The sequence below is a fragment of the Gilbertella persicaria genome, assembly GCF_025201335.1.
Source record: "Gilbertella persicaria strain CBS 190.32 chromosome Unknown B0P05scaffold_6, whole genome shotgun sequence".
In the NCBI taxonomy this organism is placed as follows: Eukaryota; Fungi; Mucoromycota; class Mucoromycetes; order Mucorales; family Choanephoraceae; genus Gilbertella; species Gilbertella persicaria.
The window spans coordinates 665229-688051 of record NW_026251967.1 but is presented as its reverse complement, the minus strand read 5'-3'; the positions used below and the strand labels follow the sequence as shown (position 1 = coordinate 688051).

Sequence of the window (22823 nt, the reverse complement as noted above, 5' to 3'; positions counted from 1 at the left end):
CTTCTTTTACCCAGGAATTTTCTTTTTCACTATAACCTTTCCATTTAACGTAAAACACATATTTTTTAGTTTCTATTTTATGATCTAATATTTCTTCAATTTCAAAAATATTTTCATCATGATTTACGTTTCTTATATCATATATATTTAAATTAATTGTTTTATTTTTAGATCGTCTTTTTCGTTTTTTAGAAATACTTTTATATTCTGGAAAATCTATTTCACTTTCGTTACCATTATCATTTTCAATATTTTCATCACTAACATTATCTTCATTATTATCTATTATCATACAATTACTATTTTCATCATCAATAATATCTAGATTTATTAATTCTGTTTGCAATTTATTTAATTCTTTTAACTTTTCAATCTGTTCCATTTGATTTGTATATACTATATCTATTAATCTAATATCACTAGGAAAATCAAAATTTTCGTTAACCCAAAGTTTATGTTGCTCTTGAACTATTATATTAAATTTATCTGAAAAATTTTGAATATTTTTTAATAAAAATGAAACTTTTAATTGCAAATTAATGTATTTTATGTCATCCGTTTTTAATATAGAATTGTTATTACTGAATCTTTTAAATTTATTATATAAATCTTTAAATTGATTTTCCACAGTAGATCTGAAACTACCAAATACTTTGTTATAGTGTTCTTCTTGAACATTTAATGGAATACCATTTTCTTTTCTTATTGGATAGAAAAAATTTTTATCACATAATTTAATATTTCTATTCTTACATAAGTTCTCAAATTGTTTGATGAATAATGTATACCCTCCATCTAATGCAACACAGTCATGTTCTTTTATCTTTTTATATAATTTCATGTTTAAAAACATTCCTCCGTCACTGCTACAACCACAAAGTTCACTATCAGAAACATTTATAATCATTTCATTTATATCTACTAATATTTGTGTTCTAATTCTAGAAGTTTTTAATTTATATGACCATTTTTTCTGTGATGAAATATCTGGTTTGTCATATTCTATGGCTGTATCGTGGCCGTCAAGAATTAAAGTTATATTTTTAAAATTCTTTGGGTTTTTAATTAAACTTGATAAAACTCTAATTTTTATGTTACTAAACATATTTATTAAGCAATAATCCACGAATTTATTTAATTTTTCATAATTTTTAATCCAAAATTCTTTATAAATTGTATAAAAAGTTGAATATGGTATATATTTCTTAATATTTTTTGAAGTAAAACCAGATGTCAATTGATATAATAATAATAAAGCTTTTTCAACTTCTAAATAAGGACCAGGGTATTCCTTATGTGTATATAAAACTGTAATAAAGAAGAATACAGAAATATACCCTAATTTATTTAATAACTCATCTTTAATTTCATTAATATTTTTAACATTTTTTAGCTCTGTTCTATGTTTATATTTGTTTTCTACTTTTTCCAATCTTGTCCTAAAAAACTCCATTGTTCTAATATTAATTTATTTATTTCAATTTTTAATTTTTTTCTGTATTTTATAATATTTTCATCATTTTTATTTGCATAATTATCCATAATATCTAAGTCGATGTCCATATTTGAATAGTGTTATTATATAATATTGTTTGCATATTTTTATTTATATATAAATTCAATTTTTATTAAAAGTATAAATATTAAAAAATTATTTCTATAAAAGCTACAATTTAAAGATCTTACATATGTTGTCGGAGTTTTAAATGTAGTTATTGTCATATTAATCACTGTGTGATTCTGCATAGTTACAAATTTTCTGTTAATAATTTTAAATCTCAGATTTTTATGAAAATATATAAACAAATTTATTTATATTTAATTTACATCTCTTTAAACAAGACTAATATATATATATTGTTATTGTATAAATAATAACAAAGATAAAAAAATGACAAATTAACTTTTTAATATAACATAATGTATTATATTATTTAATGAAAGAATATATTTATCATATATTATTAACATAATATTTAATTATTAGATTTATTCATAAGTATAACTTAATTATAATATCTGATAGATACTGTTTGGTCTTCTGAGAACCTTCTTCTTTTCTTTGCGTTTGCTTCTTTTCGGAATTTCATTTCTAGTTCTAGCGGCAGTTCTTGCATGAGTTGTGTATTACTTGCAATGTGCTTCGTAACCAAATTCGACTCGACATTATCCCCTCCAAGCTTTGTGTTCGTCTCTGAACACGGGGAAAGCTTACATCCCTCATCACTTCGGTTTCAACTGCAGTATCATTCAGCATCGACTTGATCTCAACGTTATTTTGCGAGCGAAGGCCGTTCCTTTTAACTTCTTCATCCGTAGGAGTAGATAGATTGGCATTTGTCGACGTGGAAGCAACTTCTCTTATACCAAAAGTATTGGTTTGATCTTCGACAGTGGTTTCAACATCAACACTAAAATCTACATCATCAATAGGATCACCATCATCCACACCAATGGCATCATTAACACCACTAACATCATCATCAATACCCATTTTTTGATTAACCTCAAGATCTTCAGCCGCACTAGCCTTTTCATGTAGATTGATTTTCGGTTCTTCTAACACCGCATCTTTCCCAGCAGTTTCAATCATAGCATCTTCAATGACAGGGTCGATATGATCTACGGGGTCTAAAGGAGTGAAGTTGGATTCGACTTCCGTAGGACTGGCTTGTCTGTGTATCTCCGTATGGCCTGCTTCTATTTCTTGTATGGCATCATTATAAGCTCGTCTAGCAGTAGTGGGATTGTACCATGGTTCTAAGGGTCGTTCGCCTTTTGCGGTCTTGAGTCGGTCAACATGCACTAGAGACTTGAGAGGTTCACCTGTTAACGTTTGCAATTGATAGGTACCATAGTCAGGAAAACTCTTGACAACTATATAAGGGCCTTTGAATCTGGGCTCCAATCCGAAACGTCCTTCATTTGTCAGCATTACCATGTCACCAGCTTCAAACGTCACCTTTTTGATTGCCGCGTCCCATTTTTGTTTATCTTTTTCTGCCATCGCTTTTAATCTAAATTCGGCGGCTGCACGATGTTGATTCAGTTTGTCAAGTTCACGCGAAGTAATGTCGGCCACCGTTCTTGGATCAGCAAACGTATTTTTGTCAATATAAGGTCTCAAGGTATCCCCGGGTAGGGTTGGCTCACGACCATAAGTTAGATAGTACGGACTATATCCTGTAGTAGTGTGAACCCGTATGCGACATGCCCACAATGCTGCATGCACAAAGTCGTCCCAACGATGTAATGCCCCATTTGTATACTTGCGTAGCATTTGTTTTATCACCCCATTGAATCTCTCCGCTTTACCGTTTGTTCGTGGATGATACGCCGAAGTCAACCTGTGGTTTGTACCAACTTTTTTTAAGTATGCTCTTACCAATTCACTAGTAAAGTTTGCACCCCTGTCAGTCACCAGTTCAGACATAACACCAAAGTTCAGCACCAGTTCTTCATAGATAAAATCCACGACGGCTTCTTTTGACGCTACTGGTACTGCTTTTGCTACAGGCCAGTTTGTTGCGTAATCTACCGCAACTAAGAGCCACCTATTCCCACGTACCGTCTTTGGTAGATCCAAGAAATCGAGATGCCACCGGTCAAATGCCTTGGGTATTTTCAGCGGATGCATTTCATCATGGTGAGTTCTGTCTTTTCTACTGTTTACTTGACACGATGGGCATACACTAATCCAATTTTGAATATCAATCCTCAAAGAAGGCCACCAGAATCGAGGGATCATCATTTTCAACATGGACTTGAAACCAGCATGGCCAAAAGCATTGTGATATTTTGACACCACATCTGCACGTTGAGAGAAAGGCAAAAAGGGTACCATTTTGCTAGTTTTATCTTCATCAATGATTACCTTACGAAAAACTCTATCAGCAGTGATATGAAAGTGTTTCTCTTCTCTCTCCAATATCCTTTTCACTTCTGTTGATTTTACCTTTGCTCTATTTTTAGGAACTAATAAGAGGGGCCAGTCAGATCGTAGTGTAGGAGGTAAGGTACTCCAAGCAGCATATAGGTATTCAGGTTCCATGGACTCAGAGGCAGGTTTGACCAAAGGGGAATCAAAGTTCATTCTAGACAGAATATCCGGAATTTGATTTTCTTTTCCAGGTTTGTAAATGATCGTGGGATCATAAAGCTCTAATTCCGAGATCCATCTTGTCAATCTACTAGGTGGTTTTTCTTTACTCCTATAATAAACGAGAGGTTGATGGTCGGTAGCAATCACGTAACCTTTTGAACCTTCTACGAAACATCTCCAAGTTCTTAATGCATGTAGTATACCTAATAATTCTCTTTCTTGCGTGGGATATTTACGTTCTGCTTCAGAGAATTTCTTCGATTCAAATGCAATGGGTCTCCAAGGTTTTGATGAATCTTGAGCATCTGGTTGAAGGAGTACTGCACCACACCCACGATCACTTGCATCAACTTCAATCCTAAAGGGTTGGGACATATTGACTACTTGTAGGACAGGATTTGAAGATAATAATTTTTTCAGTGTATCAAAACTTTTTTGGCAATCATTAGTCCATTCAATAGGTCTTTTTTTGATTCCTGTGCCCCTTGTCAAATCAGTTAAGGGAGCTGCAATTGACGCAAAGTTGGGAATTAGCCTTTTGTAGAATTGAGAGAATCCTATAAACTGTCGCACTTCCTGAACATTTGTCATTCGGGGCCATTCCTGGATTGCTTTTACTTTATCTGGGCTTGCGGAGATACCTGCTGCTGATATCTTATACCCAACAAAAGTTAGTTCCGTTTTACCTAATTCAGTTTTTTTGACATTTGCCACTAGTTTCGCCTCTCGCATTGCTTCTAGTACTTCACGCACATGCTGCTTGTGATCTTCCATTGTCTTGCTAAAAATTAATATATCATCCAGATATACCAATACGGTCTTGTCAATGAATTTTGCTAACACCTTGTTCATGAGGGCTTGAAACACGGGAGGTGAGTTGCTTAATCTCATAGGTAGTACCAACCAAGAGTATTGTCCATAACGGGTATTGAAGGCTGTCTTTTCAACATCTTTAGGAGCTATTCTAATTTGATGATAGCCACTCTTTAAATCAATTTTTGAGAAATACCGTGCACCTGCTAATCTTTCTAGGCACTCGTCTAATCTTGGTAGTGACATACTATTTTTGATTGTGTGCTTATTTAGCATTCTGTAATCAATACACATGCGTAGAGCGCCAGGTTTTGTTGATCCGGGATCAGGTTTCTTTCTGATAAATAAAATAGGTGCTCCCCAAGGTGATGTACTCTCTTTGATTAGTCCTAGTTGTAGGAGTTCTTTCAATTGTTTCTTCAATTCATCTAACTCTAATGGACTCATCTTATACGGAGGACGTGATATAAGTTTGGTATCACCGACATTAATAATATGGTTAATGCCACGATCTGGAGGTAGCCCTGGTAATTCATCTATGAATACCGTGTCAAATTCTTGCATCACTTTGTCCCAATAAGTCTCATCCATAAGCCTTGGTGTCTTGTCTTGAGTATTCTCTTGGGGCTTGATGAAAAACAAGAAGCTATCTGCTCCTTTTTTAATCGCTCTATCCGCTTGTTTATGGGTTATCAGGTAGTTTAGCTTTGGTAGGGCTGTAGAGCATTGGGTAGTATCTATACAAGGTTTTAATTGTATTTGCCCATTTGCTAGATACCAAGTGTCTGTAGTCCAATCGGGAAGAGGTTGCGTCCGTTTTAACCATGTTCGTCCAAGGATCATATCAAATTTTGTTGGGAACACATAAGCCATAACCTTGTCTTGATAACCATTTAGATGTAGTGTCATCTCAACTTGATGCTTGATCTGGGAAATATCACCACTTGCCGTCTCTACTTGTCGGTCCAATACAGGTTTCAGCTTACTTTGAGGTTCATTTTTTATTACATGTGGTGACACGTAATTTTCACTAGCTCCCGAATCAATCAATCAATACTTTTAAATTTTTACCCTTATAGTCGACAGAATAAAGAGGCAATGAAGTTGCAATTGCATTTAACTCAGCCAAGTGTTTGATATCATCTGGTATATTCTTAGGATAGTGAGTGGGTAGGAGTTCTGTCGTAGTCTTGGGCTTGACAATTCGATTATTTTTGACGCCACAATCTTTTGTGCTTAGAGTAGGGTATTGTTTATCACCTAAAATAACAGAAGAGTAAGGATCCAAATCAATCAAATTTTTATTTTCAGGAATATTTTGATCATAATGTAGTTGAACTTCCTGGTCTTCAACTACATTCACTGAAAATCCTTTTTTTGTCTTCTGGCATTTTGTTCGTCGAGTTTTTTAATATCGGCAAGTCTAATTCTGCAATTTCTTTTCAAATGTCCAGTTTTCTGACAATAAAAACATTCTCTTCGGTTGTTGTTTGACATGGATCTGTTGTTTCTTCTAAAGCTATAATCTTGTCGATTTCTTTGACGTTGATCCATAACATCTAATTCCATGGGGTCGTCCATGCGTGATTTGCTTGGCATTTTTCTTTCTTGAAAGTCATCTTCTTGTTGGGCACTGTCATATGATAAAGCGGAATGTATGGCGTTTTTTAACGTGTCTGCTTCGTACTGTCTGATGTGAGCACGCATGCCTTTCAATGCTAATCCACGGACAAATTTGTCGGTTGCTTCTTCATCAGTCATAGTTGGGATAGCCAATTTAATATCCATAAATGCGTTAATGTAATCGACTAGATTTCCTGTTTGCTTTAATGCGGCTAGTTTATCTCTGGCAATTCGGTTAGAGTTGTCTGGTCTAAAGAAGTCGATGAGTAAACGTTTGAATTCTAGCCATGTAGTGGGTGCTTCATTTGTTCCTTCTAAAGTTCTGAACCAAGCGTCCGCCCTTTCACGTAAGAGAGTAGTTGCAAATAGACATGTTCTTTCCGTTGACCAATCGTAAAAAGTTGAATAGCGTTCTACTGCCCGGATCCACCCATCAATTATTAGTGCATCTCTTGTACCATCATAAGTATTCGGCTCTTTGACTCGTCCTTGCTTATTTTCCCCAAAGTAAGTCATGAACTGTTTCATGAACTCTCCCATAGATATTTCTTCTTGTCTTGTCGTTGGCGTTTTACTGCCAGAACCCATTTCCTTTTCGTTACCTTTTTCCATGTTGGACTCTTATCAAATCTTGTCGACGCGCTGATGCTACCAATGTAATTTTCGCGTCTTGTTACGGATGTTTATAGCTGCAATAAGATCACGTGACCAAGAAATACTATTTTAGGTTTACTCTTTAACTCTTGATTCTAAAGAAGTAGACCCAAAAAGGAAATTATTTAAACTAAGTAGTTTTTATCACTAATCAAAAATTGAATACCTTTTATTCTTTAGATTATGTGGGTTATTTATATGTTTTCTAGTTATTTGTACTAGTACGTAATTAGTAATTGAAGACATGAAATATAAAATAATATGCTAAATATAATTGCTAATAATTAACTAATATCAATGTTTTGCTAAGTATCCTTTTTGGTTCTTTTTCTTCGTTCTTTGCTTCGTTTTATGTTAGGTGAGAACCTTCTTCTTTTCTTTGCGTTTGCTTCTTTTCGGAATTTCATTTCTAGTTCTAGCGGCAGTTCTTGCATGAGTTGTGTATTACTTGCAATGTGCTTCGTAACCAAATTCGACTCGACATTTTGTCAAATTGATACTTTCTTGAGCTTTGTGTTTAATAGTACAGGTCAGGTGACTATAGAATATTTTCTTAGCCAATGATATTACTGGGAAAATATTCTAGAAGGCAGTGACGTCTGTGTTTTGATAAAGTAAGTTTTAAGATCTTTTATTATTTTTTATATTTTTATATTACCTGTGTTTTGATAAAGTAAGTCTTAAGATGAAGAACTTACATCTATCAACAACACAGTATTTATATCTTTTCTATTCATACTAAAATATGTATTCTAAATCAAATAAAGAAGGAAGTAATTATATACTTCGTGTTGATTGATCCTTGTTTCTTGACGAATACGACAACAGCTTGGCTTTCGCTAAAGGCAATTTCCTTATACGAATCAGGTTCAGCTTTGACTTCTTTCTTCTATTGTTGGTCAATTGAGGTTTAAACCTTTTCTTGTTTGGTCTATGCATATATGGAAGGTTATATTCAACCTCGATTGGCTGTTGATGGTCGGAAATACTAATATCTGCGACATTACCCCCCTCCTGGTTTGACGTTCGCCTCTGAACGTGTGAAGAGTGCGACAGAGAAGGAGCAAACGTAGTAGGAGTAGGAGGAGCGGGTTCGGTGGGAGTCTTGTATAGTTCATCAATATCAACATCGAAGTTATAATCGGCTTCCGAGGAAACATCAGAAGGAATATGGAGGTCAACGCTTTCCTGAGCATCGACAAAGTGATCGTGTTCCATTAGTTTGTTGGTATCAATATTAACTTCGTCATTCTTTGGAGGATCTGTAGCGAGACTAATAATATCAGAAGAGGAGGTAACAACAGGAGATTGTATTGGGCCAGGTAAATCGGGTGATGATACAGTGGTTGGATCAATAGGAGCATTCATCAACAGATCATCGGAAGAACAAGACAGCGTAGAGGACACAAATGTTTGATGACGTTCAGGTATTTCGATAGCTTTAACAGGAGGGTCAGGAGAAATAGTAGTTGGTACAGTATCAACAGGATCAACATTATCGACTTGATCAACTATAGGGTTTGTGATAGGTATGTCCGTGTTTGAGTAATTCATGTTACCAAAAACTTCTTTGTCTACTATTGTGGGCGGCACAGTAGGAATAACAGCAGCACGACCAACATTAGTCATAACGTTGCGCCATTCTTGCCTAGCTGCAACGGGATCATACCAGGGAGTAGAAGGTGTATTGCCATGAGCAGTTTTAAGGCGGTCGACGTGTACTAACGATTTTAAGGGTTCTCCTGCCAAAGTTTCTAATTTGTAGGTACCATACTCGGGTAGCATGCCGTAATAATATAGGGTCCTTTCCAAAGAGGCTCTAGTCCGTAACGACCTTCATGAGTCAACATAACTTTATCACCAGTCTCAAAAGTAGTAGGCTTGATTTGGGCGTCCCATTTTGCCTTGTCTTTTTCGGCCATAGCCTTCATACGAAATTCGGCGGCAGCACGATGTTGACCAAGATCGGCTAGTTCTCTGGACGTTATATCAGCTACAGTTCGTTCGTCTTGGAAGGTTTGTCTGTCGATGTATGGGACCAAAGTATCACCTGGAAGTCTAGGTTCTCTACCGTAAGTCAGGAAAAAGGACTATAACCAGTAGTAGCGTGAATCCGTATTCTAGCAGCCCAAAGTGCAGTATCGACAAAGTCATCCCAACGGTGTAAAGCTCCATTTACATATTTTCGAAGCATCGCCTTGATTACCGAATTGAAACGTTCGACTTTGGAATTCGTTCTTGGATGATAGGCTGATGTCAACTTGTGGTGTGTACCAACTCGTTTTAGATACGCATTGACCAGTTCACTATTCACGTTACTTCCTCTATCAGTCAAAATTTCAGATGGACAGCCAAATTTGAGCATGATTTCGGAGTAAATGAAATCAGCTACAGCTTCTTTAGATGCAACGGGTACTGCGCGGCAACAGGCCAGTTTGTCGCATAGTCTACTGCAACGAGTAGCCATCGTTTCCTTTACAGTTAACGGCAGTTCTCCAATAAAATCGAGGTGCCATCGATCAAACGCTGTAGGTACTTTTAATGGATGCATCACATCATGATGAATGCGACCAACTCGGGTATTGACTTGGCAAGAGGGCAAGTTTTCAACCATTCCTTAAGGTTCTTCTTCAAGGTAGGCCACCAGAAACGAGGAGTGAACAGCTTGACCATAGTTACATATCCAGCATGACCATTAGATTCGTGATACCTCGCGACCAAGTCGGCTCTTTGTGCAAACGGTATGAAAGGCACAGGTTTGTGCTTTTTTCGTCAATTGGGACTAACCGAAATACACGACTGTCACGTACTACAAACTTATGTCTTCTTGCTTCCAGGTAGTTGCGCAGTTCCTCTGATTTAGTTCTTTCCAGGTTCAGGTAGAACAAAGGCCAATCGTTTTGGATGACTTCGGGTGCATTCTTGAGGGACCAAGTGGCATATAGAAATTCAGGTTCAATAGATGTTTCAGCACAAGCAGATTCAGGACCGCCAATACGGGACAACACATCAGCAGCATTATTTTCTTTACCCGGCTTATATTCGATGATTGGTGAGTAAAGTTCCAGTTTATTCATCCAACGTATCAATCTTGGACTCATCTTATCTTGGGATCGCAAATAGGTCAAGGGTAAATGATCAGATAAGACTTTATATCCTCCTCGGCATCCGTCTAGAAAGCATCTCCAAACTCGCAAAGCATGAAGGATTCCCATTAATTCTCTTTCCTGGGCTGGGTAGTTACGCTCAGCAGCTGAGAATTTCTTTGAATCATACGCCACAGGGTGCCATTTAGGTGGGTCATTATTATCAGGTTGTAAAAGTACCGCGCCACAACCAAAATCAGAGGCGTCGGTTTCGACACGGAAAGGCTTATTCATATTGGGGGCTTGTAATAGCGGAGCAGACACCATTAGTTCCTTGATCCTTTCGAAACTGTCTTGGCATTCGTTTGTCCAGATGATAGGTCGTTTCTTTGGGCCGGTGCCTTTGGTTAAGTCCGTAAGTGGCGAGGCAATGGAGGCAAAACCAGGTATGAAACGACGATAATGTTGCGCAAGACCAATGAATGATCTAACTTCTTGTACATTTGTCAATGGGGGCCACGACTTCAACACTTCAACTTTCGAGCGACTAGGTAAGATGCCATTTGCGGTTATGTCGAAACCAACGAATGTCAGTTCTCTTTTACCAAACTCGCACTTCTTTAAGTTTGCGATTAGGTTAGCCTCTTTAAGTTTGTCTAAAACAGCGCGCACATGTTTCTTATGATCTTCTTTGTTCTTGCTGTAGATCAAAATATCGTTGAGATAGACCAATGCAAATTTGTCGAGACAATCACCCAAAATCTTATTCATTAGACTTTGGAATGTGGGTGGTGCGTTTGTAAGACCGAAAGGCAGTACCAAGAATTCGAATTGCCCATATCGAGTATTAAAAGCCGTTTTAGGCACATCTTCTGGATTGATGCGTACTTGATGGTAACCTGATTTCAGATCAAGACTAGTAAAATAGGAGGCACCTTGAAGCCGATCCAAACATTCATCGATACGGGGTAGAGGATGATTGTTACGCACCGTTACACTATTGAGTGCTCGATAGTCGATGCACATTCGCATCTCACCCGTCTTCTTTTTTACAAACAATACGGGAGCACCCCATGGTGATGCACTTGGTCTGATCAAACCGATTTGCAGGAGTTCTTTTATTTGCTTTTGCAATTCATCCAATTCAGCCGGACTCATTTTGAAGGGTGGTCGGCTAATAGGTTTTGCATCACCAGTGTTTATAATATGTGTCACGTCACGTTCGGGAGGTAAACCAGGCAATTCATTTTTGAAGGCAGAAGAGAATTCTTTCACCAACTTGTCCCAATATTCCTCTTTTGTTAGCAATGGGTTCTTGTTCATTTCAACTGTGTTCAAATGCAAAAGAAAACTATCAGCACCCTTCTTAATATACTTTTCAGCTTGTTTCTTCGAAACCAAGTAGTTGAGTTGAGGACGCGTTGAATGGATATTGTTATATGGGGCCAGCTTTACCAGTTTCCTATTTTTGCCAGGGATGAACCAAGTGTCAGTGGTGTTGTATACACAGCATTATTCATCCCTTCTTACACTAGTTATGCCTTAAAAGAGCAAGTATTAATATCATGTATAAATATATCTTTCAATCACAGTTTTATCCGCAGCTTCGATGGATGTCTTCTATCTTAGTTTAAACATGTTAAAGATCAGACCATCACATAATCACAAATTGACATCTGCATCAATACCAATGGTAGACGAGGTCTGTGCCCTGATCATGTCCCAGTTCTTGTGTACCTTAATCCATTCAACCGATTAGCTAGTGTATACACACTCAGTCCCAAATTAAGGATAATCAATTATCATACAAACAGTATAAATACAATACAAAATATAACCTTTAATAAAGCAGACTTCTTTTGGCCGTTTTGGTTCTAATCGACTTATTGATTTGACCATTTTATTAGTGATTATATCACATTTTTTTCGATTAAGAACGTATATTTATCTCTACTTTATACTACCTACCTTACTATGTCTTCTCCTACTTCTGATTCTCCCATGGATACTTGTCAAGACTACCCTGTCTCTTCTTCTGGTTTTCTCGTACGGCTCTCCAGCCACTTACTTGGAAACTCTCCAGCAAGCAGTCAAGGATCTGACAATTGAACTTGTCATCTTGGGAACTAAGGTTGCTAATCCTCCTGAGGGTTGTGATATCACTGTTTTGCGTTCAGATCTTGTTGCTCGTACTAGAGATCTTGACCTGATCAAGCAAGCTTTGGTAAAGGTTCAAGGCCCTGCTATTACTACTCTGTCTTCTTGGCCCTCTGCTCCTTCTTCTGTTCCTGTCTGCCCACCTAATTTACCCATTTTTCAATGGACAGGTGTGGTTCATGACCACCAAGCACCCATCTTTGTTGATGTTACGGCTTGCCTCGTCCGCTTTGAGGATGTTCTCTTTGCCAATGGTCTCAATCTTGATGATCATTATCGTCGCCTAATCCCACAACAATTACCAAACATTGTTAGGAAATGGTACGAACAGTTTGTTGCGGTTCATCCTATACAAAGTCCAACTTGGTGCGACTTTAAGGAGGCCATCACTCTTCGCTTTGGTCGTTCGACTGAACAAGATCGTGCTGACTGCGCACTCAAACTCGTCAACATCTCTATGAATCACGGTGAATCTTTTGCTGCTTTTGTCGATAGATTCCGCGATTTACGTCGTCGCTCTGCTGACCAGAGTTTGCCTGTTGCTGTACTCATTGACAAATTCTTCAAGGCTATGCCTGGAGCTCTCCGTGAGCGTGTTTCCCTTGCCCGTGCTACTTTGCCTGCTGAAAAACGCTTGAGCATTGATCACTTGATGCAAATGGCTCTCGACATTTCTAAGGACTTGCATGAGATGTCGTTCATGGGTAACAAACCTTCCTCTGGCTCTTCTGGCTCCTCTCCTTCTGTTTCTGTCATGTCTTCTAAACACGCTGTTAAGTCAGGAAAGATCACAAAGAAAGTCTTACCTACCAGCAGTGGCAAGTACTGTGAATTACATAAGGTCACCACTCATCAGACGAGTGAATGTAAAGCTTTGTCGTCAATCTCGCCTCCTTGGCAAGCAAGCCTAGTTCTTCTTCTGTCGCTGTTACTGGTTTTTCCAAACCAAAAGGTGAAAAAGAAAAGACTTGTTTCCGCTGCGGGGCCCCCAACTGGTCCAAGAACCATGTGTGCAACTCCGCTGTACCATCTTCGAACCCTAGGTTTGCAATGATGAAAGCTATCGAGTCTGCCTCTTCGAATTTATCTTCAACAGATGATTCATTACTTGACACTTCCTCTTTGGCTGTGTACCCTCGCTCCGAGTTTGTCGCTGGCTCTTCAGCTGGTTTCCTGTTTCTTCTTCCTCCGCCGCTACATCAGCGATCGCTGATCCTATGGCCACCACTTCTCTTACTTCCGCTCCTGTTGCTCCTCTTTCTTCTGCTGAAGAAATGGAACTTGACGAGTGCTTGGCTACTGCTGCCCAAGATTGTAAGTACACAAAATTTTCTAAATTAACAGAGCAACGTTCTAACGCTCTACTTATTCCTATTGTTATAGAACATCATGCAGTTTATGCCATGGTTGACAGTGGAGCAACACTTAGTGTCATTCATCCCGAACTCTTTGCCTTGCTTGGTAAACCTTCTTTGCCTTCTAGTGGTATTGTTCTTCTTGGTGATGCTAGTTGTAGTACTCCCAGTCTAGGAAAAAGAAATTTAGAACTTTTGTACAATAAACGATTTGTAACTCATACTTTCGAGATTTTTAATACATCTTCTATCAAAGATAATGTACCAGTCGTTATTGGAATAGACTTAATGCCTCGCTTAGGTTTATCTGTGCATGGTTTAGTTACTTCATGGTTTGACACCACTGGTCCTACATTACCTTCGCCTATCGATCCTGAACAGGTGAAAAATGAAGCCAATGATAGTCCAGTTGGTACACCATCTGAACGTGAAGCCTTGATGAAGACTTTACAACCTTACTTGATGCCAATGCTAGCATTGATTTGAAGGCTACTTACTGCAGTTTGCCCAACGCAATTGTAGACCTTGAAACAAAACCTGGAATGAGTGCATTCAAGAAACCTTATCCAGTACCTTATGCGTACAAAGATGCAGTACTTGAACAATTCCGAGTTTGGCTTGAAGAAGGCGTTATCGAACGCTCTTTTGGTCACACGGATTTTAACGTACCAATTTTATGTGTTGCAAAGAAGGACGCTGATGGTGTCTATTCTATGAAAAAGCCTCGAGTTGTGGCTGATGTTCGTCAATTGAACAATATCCTTATCAGTAACGATGTGTTTCAACTTCCGTTGATTTCGGATATTCATCAAAGTATGGGTAATGCTACTATTATCTCTACGATTGACATTCGCTCTTGCTTCACTTCTTTTCTGGTTAATCCTAACCATCAACATAAGCTTAGCTTTATGTGCCCTTTTACCAATTTACGTTATCATTTTCGTAAGATGTGTTTTGGCATTACATTTATGAGTGGTTTTGTGCAGAATGTGTTGCAGAACTATTTCCATGACTTGCCTTTCGTTACCATTTATGTTGATGATATTACAGTGGCTACTTCAGACACTCTTGAACATCATTTCACTTGCCTTGGATTAGTTATCCAACGCCTCACTGATGCTAATCTCCAGATAAACGCATCAAAACTCGTTATTGCCATGAACTCAGTCAATCTTCTTGGTTGGACTATTCGTAATGGTCAGCTTTTACCAGATTATCGCAAGATATCTGCTACTTCCACTTGGGATGAAGTCCCTGCTACTGGAAAAAAGCTTGCTTCGTACTTGGGCTTCTTGAACTATTTTCGTGGTTCTATTGCCAATTATGCTACTCTGGCTGCTCCTCTTGATGATCTTCGTTGTGAAAAGTCATTAACTGGTTTGTGGACAGAGAAACACACTGTTGCTTTTCGCCAGTTGAAAGCTGCTCTTGCTTCTGCAGTCGTCCTCTCGCCTTATGATCCTAGATATCGTCTTCACGTTGCCACTGACGCTTCTAAGACTGGTATTGGTGGTGTAGTCTACTACATCAAAGAAAACAAGGTGTATTATGTTGGCATGGCTAGCCGTAAGCTCAATCCCACTGAACAACGATATAGTACTACTAGACGTGAATTGCTTGGATTTTTATTTGTATGTACACGTTTTCATAAACTGTTGTATGGTATTAAATTCACTGCTCATGTTGATCATCGTTCGCTTGTATTTTTGAAAAGTCAAGCTGTACCTAATGCCATGATGTTGAACTACTACGATGCAATTTTTAGTTATGATTTTGATATCGTTCACATACCTGGCATCACCAACTGTTTGCCTGATGCACTCAGTCGCTTGTATGAGTCTGACTTGCTCACCGAGGAGGAGGGTGATCACTCGTACACGAGCTCAAATAACCAACATAACCATGTTGACAAAACAAAGCATCGTACTTTCTCTAGAACAGAAAAGAAAAAGAACAAACAGAAAAAGTTGCACTCTGTTTCTAAACGCGCATCCTTACATGCTCCCAAAACAAGTCACCAAGAAATGAATTATAATTATTCTGCATTTCCAACTAAACCTGCTAAGCCAGTAAAAGATGATGATTCCGTACCACAATCAGCTCTGATTTCGCGTGCATTACAATACACTGAATACATGACGCCTCCCAAAACAGACAGAATGTCTATCATTGAAAGCACACATCTACTGTTGGGACACACAGGAATTAACTCCATCGAAAAGGCTATCCATGCAGATAAATTGCACTGGACCAACTTGCGTTCGGACATTGAAAGAGTTGTAAAGAATTGCAATGCATGTCAAGCACACACTATCCATCGTGTAGGTTACCATCCACCTAGGCATGTATTACCAGATGGTGTATTCGATCATATTTGCATTGATCTGGGTACATTCAATGTAACATCTTCTCGAGGAAATAACTTCCTTCTCTTAGTCGTAGACATGTTTTCACGCTTCGTAATTCTACGAGCAATCCCTGACAAAAGTGCGTATACTATTGCACGCGAATTGTTGTCCATTTGGACGCTCTTTGGCTTTAGTCGCATTGTAAACCATGACCGGGGTAGTGAATTCACGAACGAGATTATTTCGCAACTTGTAGAGATGACTGGCATTGACCGACGCTTGTCATTACCTTACAATCCTGTAGGAAACTCCGTCTGTGAAAGATATATGGGTGTTTGCAAACAATCCATTATCAAAGCCATTGCTGCAGATGCAAATGACCCTGAGTCATGGGATCTCTATGTGGATTTCGTGCAATATGGAGTCAATGTACAATACAAACATTTGCATAAATCTCGCGCATTTACTGCCATGTTCTATAGACAACCCAATCATTTGGCTGACTATACCAAAGATAAACCATCTTTGACATTTGAAAGAAATGATCACAAGCGCATTAATGAACAATTAAAGTATGTGAAAGAAACTGTAGTCCCTTCACTGCATAAACACATCAAGGATCAACAAGCTTTAGATCATAAGAAATATCTTAAATCGCACAACATACTTGATGACAAGTATCCAATTCATTCTAAAGTAATGATTGTTAATGTCAATCGTACTTCAAAGATGCACCCTAGATATATTGGACCCTTTATTGTGAAAGGCTGGTCTCGTAGTGGTGCATACATCCTCGAAGATTTAACAGGTGCTCTATTATCTAGAGACGTACCTACACATCAGATCAAATTGATCCAAGCGGGTGACACACGATCCCAAAATGAATTAGATCAGAGGCATTACGAAGTACAAGCAATTGTTAACCATCGTGGTAGTGGTGACAATGTTGAATACTATGTGCATTGGCGTGGTTATGATGACCAAGAACGCTATAATACATGGGAAAGAGTCGAAGCATTTGACTCTCTTAAACCCATTCATGATTACTGGGCTAGAAGAAACGCAACCCAAGCAGTCAAAGAAAATACTCGCTTACCAGATACAGTCAACAAGCGTAATATATCTGTTCGTAATAGACACCATTACAACAAATCTAAGGCCCAACGTCGTGGTCTAGTTACAAGATCTCAACGATCATAACAGTCTTTTTTTGCCTATACATTTATTTTTCTCCCACTGGGTTTTTACAAAAGGTTTTTTTATTGACTTACATGAACGATCTTATTATCCATAACAAACTAAAGTAACAGTTTATGTATAAGCGATTAAGTACTTGAATACTCAACAAAACTTGAAACGAATATACTATGCAAACGCTAATGCAAACTTACTCAAGTTTATGCGATGGTCTCATCTGGTGGGGGCAATGTTGTATACACAGCATTATTCATCCCTTCTTACACTAGTTATGCCTTAAAAGAGCAAGTATTAATATCATGTATAAATATATCTTTCAATCACAGTTTTATCCGCAGCTTCGATGGATGTCTTCTATCTTAGTTTAAACATGTTAAAGATCAGACCATCACATAATCACAAATTGACATCTGCATCAATACCAATGGTAGACGAGGTCTGTGCCCTGATCATGTTCCCAGTTCTTGTGTACCTTAATCCATTCAACCGATTAGCTAGTGTATACACACTCAGTCCCAAATTAAGGATAATCAATTATCATACAAACAGTATAAATACAATACAAAATATAACCTTTAATAAAGCAGACTTCTTTTGGCCGTTTTGGTTCTAATCGACTTATTGATTTGACCATTTTATTAGTGATTATATCACAAGTGGACCAGTCTGGACAAGGATCCACCTGCTTGAGCCAGGTTCGACCGAGGATAACGTCAAACTTGGTTGGGAACACGTATGCAGTTACCTGAGTCTTGAAACCGTTGAAGTTTAGCATCAATTCAACTTTTTCCTTGATTTCTGTTGTTTCACCCCGGCGGTTTCGATTTGTCTGTCATAAACTGCAGTAGTTGATATAGCATACTTGGCAACAGAAGGAGACACATAATTCTCGCTAGTACCACTGTCAATCAGAACTTCAAGAGTTATATTATTTACGGAACCTCGATACAATGGAAGTTTAGTGGTGTGATATTTTGATAATAGAGTTATATAATAAGATGATATAGAGACAAAGGTAGATACTTTGAGACTGTTCTATACAATTTTTTTATTGTTGTTCTTTTTGATTATAAATTATTCTAGCATATTTATACATGAAGAGATGTCGGAGTAAGTAGTCGTAGAGTTCATGCAAATGACTGAGTCTCTATTATCATAGACTACTTTAAATTAATTAAATAATGTAAATTATGGATCTCGGTTATACGTCTTGATCTATTAAAAGATACATTGTCTTATTTAGTACAAGAGATTCTTTTATGTCTATTTCTGATGTAAATTGATTATGATATATTTTAGTATGTAATTGAAGACTTATTTAATGTCAGATCATCACAAGGAGTGTGATTTGAGGTGTGATAGAAACTCCTTACGGAGTTTTGGTGATGACTCTTTGAAAATGCTGCGAACATTTAAAGAGCCTATTCTAATGTGGTTACTATTCATTAGGCCTCATGGCCATCAGCACTGGGTTTGTGTGCCGCATCTGGCTCAGTACTGTTGTGCTCTCCTTCCATTGAATCCAGCTCCATTCCTCGGGACTCGATCTTCTCCTCAATGTGTTCCTCCTCGTCTGTATGATGATCCTGAGAAATAACACGGGAGAATCTAGATTCATATGAACTGCCACTGTATCTGAGGCCCATTGAGAGCGAGACGAACCATCAGGACGGAAAACCAGCACAGACGGTTTCTCTCCAAGGGCTGGTTGTGCCTTGCGACGGGCTGCCTTATCCTTGACTGCTTCATATTCAGCCAACAAGGTAGAATCATCTTTCGAGCCTGAGTCTGCCTTGCAAAATCGTCGTGTGTGACCCTTATCACCACATTCAAAACACACCTGCGCCTGCAAAGTAGGGCAATTGCGACGAACATGTCCTGCTTGGCGACAGTAGTAACAAATTGGTGCAGCTCCCTTAAAAGAGGCTGGTGCGTGCTTATCCCAGTAACTGAGATAAAGTTATCGAGTCAAATTCTTAATCTCAATGGCCTTGCCATCTTTGTTCTGAGCTGCTGTTTGTGTGTCAATGATGAAACTGATCTTTCCATCAAAGAAACCTTCGCACGTAAACTTTTTGATCTGGTGAACTGTGCCATAATGTCTAAGCAATTGCTGTAGCCCTGTCAACAGTTCCTCGCTGGTAGGGATATGAAGCAGAGTGAGAGCAACATGAACAAAGCTTTTGGTCGTGCTTTCCCTGGTAGGAGTGCCCAAAAATGTACGCTCTCTAACGGTGATTCCAGTCGTTATAGCTTTCTGCTTGGAGTCCTTAGATTCAAATCGTGCTTCGATCGGCATATTCTGTTTGTTTGGATTGGGAGTGTAGCCACTTAGATGTTGAAATCCTTCAACTTTGCCAAAGGTATCCTGAATCGCTTTATAAGCCGCAATATGATTGACAAAGGTACCAGGAGGAAAGGTGAACAAAACAGAGCCTGTAGTAAGTGATTGACTAACAATACTAGCTGCTTTGCGATTCAACATCTCGGATTCAAAGCTATGCGATTTGAAGATGATTTCAGGTACGTACTTAATCGCGTTGTTTTGGGAGCTGATCCTCGGTGTATGAGGGATGCGCAGTTTGTTACTGTGGTGATCTGAGCACTTTCAATACAAAATATAATAAATAATCTTTCATCATATAAATGAATAATCACTTATAGCACTATACATTATAAATATAAAGTAAGCACTGTATAATGACAGTAAATAACGGTAACTGGGATAATATGGATATTTACAAATAAGGAAACCATAATTGTACCTTTTAGGTAACAAGGAGAATTAAAGGAGAATTTATATAATCAATTCCCAGGCACACGCTGTCAAGGTGTTAAGTAATCAATAATCAGTAATCATAATTAGTCAATAAATCAGGTAGTATAAAAGACAACCTGGAAAAGATATATTTTAGACAACAATCAATTTATTTTTGTAGTAAAGAAGTACTGAACAGTCTCACTGTATTTCTTTGTTTTCTTTCTATCTTCTATTCTATCTTCATTCACAACCCAAACATCACAGTTACCGATCTCGCCAACCTTGATCCAAGGTATTTCACCGAAGACTGTCATAGTTGGATAGGACAAAGAAGTTTGCTTTTAAAGGTCTGTTTATTATTACTACTCAAATGGCACAATCAAACTTTCTATTAGCTATGAATATGCGAAAGAGCCCCTCATCCGCAGCTTCGATGGATGTCTTCTATCTTAGTTTAAACATGTTAAAGATCAGACCATCACATAATCACAAATTGACATCTGCATCAATACCAATGGTAGACGAGGTCTGTGCCCTGATCATGTACCCAGTTCTTGTGTACCTTAATCCACTCAACCGATTAGCTAGTGTATACACACTCAGTCCCAAATCAAGGATAATCAATTATCATACAAACAGTATAAATACAATACAAAATATAACCTTTAATAAAGCAGACTTCTTTTGGGTCGTTTTGGTTCTAATCGACTTATTGATTTGACCGTTTTATTAGTGATTATATCACAATAACTTTACTATAAATACTCGCTTATTTTTCTGAAATAAAGAAGGGAATTCAACATCAAGATCATCCACTTTAACTAAATAATTTTATTTTGTCTTTGGGTTTCCTTTCTGAAACATACTTGTTAACATCTTATTTTTCTTTTATTTTTATTTTAGAATCCATATTTGAATATTATCTTTGATCTACAAAGAACATTATCTTTATATTATAAGGAACATTATCAAGCGTAGTTATAAGTCCTCTTTAAACATTATCTTTATTTTATAAGGAGCATTATCAAGTAATCGAATCATAAATCTTTAATTGAACATTATCTTACAATATTAATTCTTATTGTGAGAACATTATTAATTAAAGTGTTATAAAGAACATTATCCTCTTTGACTATAGATTGGGAACATTATCTTTATAATTTTACGAATCTTATACTGAACATTATCACTATTATATAAGTAATCGTGAACATTATCATTATAAGTTGAATACTGAACATTATTAATATGTATCTTAAGAACTTTCATACTTTTTATCTAAAGGTTGGACGATTATATACCTGGTACTCGCTACACACCCATTCCTATATTTTCTACTATAGACCACACAATTTAAAGTGGTGCTCATTACAGGGGCATCTCAGTCAGAAAAGACTCTCAATCATGAAAGGATTTCTCAAACTAAATGTTGTGAACATATATGAATTCATATGCATAGATCAATAAATGATAATCATGGCAAAAGACCAGATCACATCTATGGCAATCGCAATGGATCTATAGTCACTGACATTCACTCATTCTACTAGAAGTACTACATCATCCTCATAGTCAGAGATTATGAGCCTAGTGACTCTGTTATTATTAATGGCCCTCATAAAGTGATAGTTAGAGCTGACAAATACATTAGCATTGGCATTTGACAAATATGTAATAGTTTATTCAAGTTCAGGTCAGATCATGCACTATTGGCTGAGCTGACAACTTTCTCTAAAGGCATTTCTCTTAATTGCTCCTGATCTAACAAATCAATCCGTAGTCAAGAAGCTAACCCAAAACAATATTTTGACCGAGAAGAAAAAGTATAAATACCTCGACATTTTATAGCAATTGAAGGATAACATTTTTTGGAGAAATAAAAACCTATACAAGTTCTAACGGACTTTCTCTGTGTTCTCATCTTTTCTCTTATTTAATATCTATTCTTTCCTCATCTCACAACAGTAATGACTGTTTCATGTGTTGAATTACAGTTGCTGATTGGTGTTGTTGTTTGCGGAGGGCTGAGCGTTGTTTGTTCATGGGAAGAAGCCTCAACGACCTCTCCCTCTCGACTGCAAATGTCCATTATGTTGATATTGTCTTGAAAAACCTCTTTGGTTACCTCTAAAATATCCTCTGTTAAATCTTGAGTGATTATATCCATGACTATGGCCTTAGTTGGATGTAGCGCTTGTAATGATTCGTTGTTGGAATCTGGCTTGGTGTAAATCTGCAATGAATTCTTCATCGAACGCATTGGCTGTGCGTTCGTCATCTTCTGTTCGTCCGACATGTTGCATGCTTGCTAGTAAACGTAATGCTCTTGTTGCAAATTCTTTGACTTCTTTATCTTGAAATTTTGCTGTGCCATATCCAAATGTGGCGAGATTGCGAGTTTGGTCCATGATTCCTGCAAAGATTTGTTGCTGTTCTTCATTTTTAGAAACCATTGTCTGTTGTAATAGAACGAGTTGTTCATAAATCCCAGTAGCTGCCCTTGCTTGTATTCTGGTGTTTTCAACACATTTGTAGATAGTGTTGATGACCTGGAATGTATCTGTTTTATGTCTCTTGATCTCAGGGATAAGTTCTTTATTGATTTGTTCTTGTTGAGTCCAAGGCTCGTGTGTGTATTTTGCAATATGTTTTTTGAATCGTTTAAATTCTTCTTTGAGTATATAATTTGGCGAGTTATCCAGATTTTGTGATATTTCCATCGGCAAT

At 37.5% G+C, this 22823-nt stretch overlaps 2 protein-coding genes across 2 annotated transcripts; both read right to left on the bottom strand.

The window, feature by feature from the left end:
• Window positions 1–355: 355 nt before the first annotated feature.
• On the bottom strand, window positions 356–1336 carry B0P05DRAFT_450095 (uncharacterized protein; the record flags this gene model as incomplete). The annotated part of the gene is made up of 2 exons (XM_051573875.1): window positions 356–855; window positions 1228–1336. Coding segments are annotated over 2 exons (609 nt in total), but the record flags the coding sequence as incomplete, so codon positions are not given.
• A 670-nt stretch (window positions 1337–2006) lies between these two features.
• Window positions 2007–2593, bottom strand: B0P05DRAFT_594432 (uncharacterized protein; the record flags this gene model as incomplete). The annotated part of the gene is made up of 2 exons (XM_051583075.1): window positions 2007–2159; window positions 2216–2593. The coding sequence occupies 2 exons, from the start codon at window positions 2591–2593 to the stop codon at window positions 2007–2009; spliced, it is 531 nt and encodes a 176-aa protein (XP_051438265.1).
• Between the last annotated feature and the right edge of the window lie 20230 nt (window positions 2594–22823).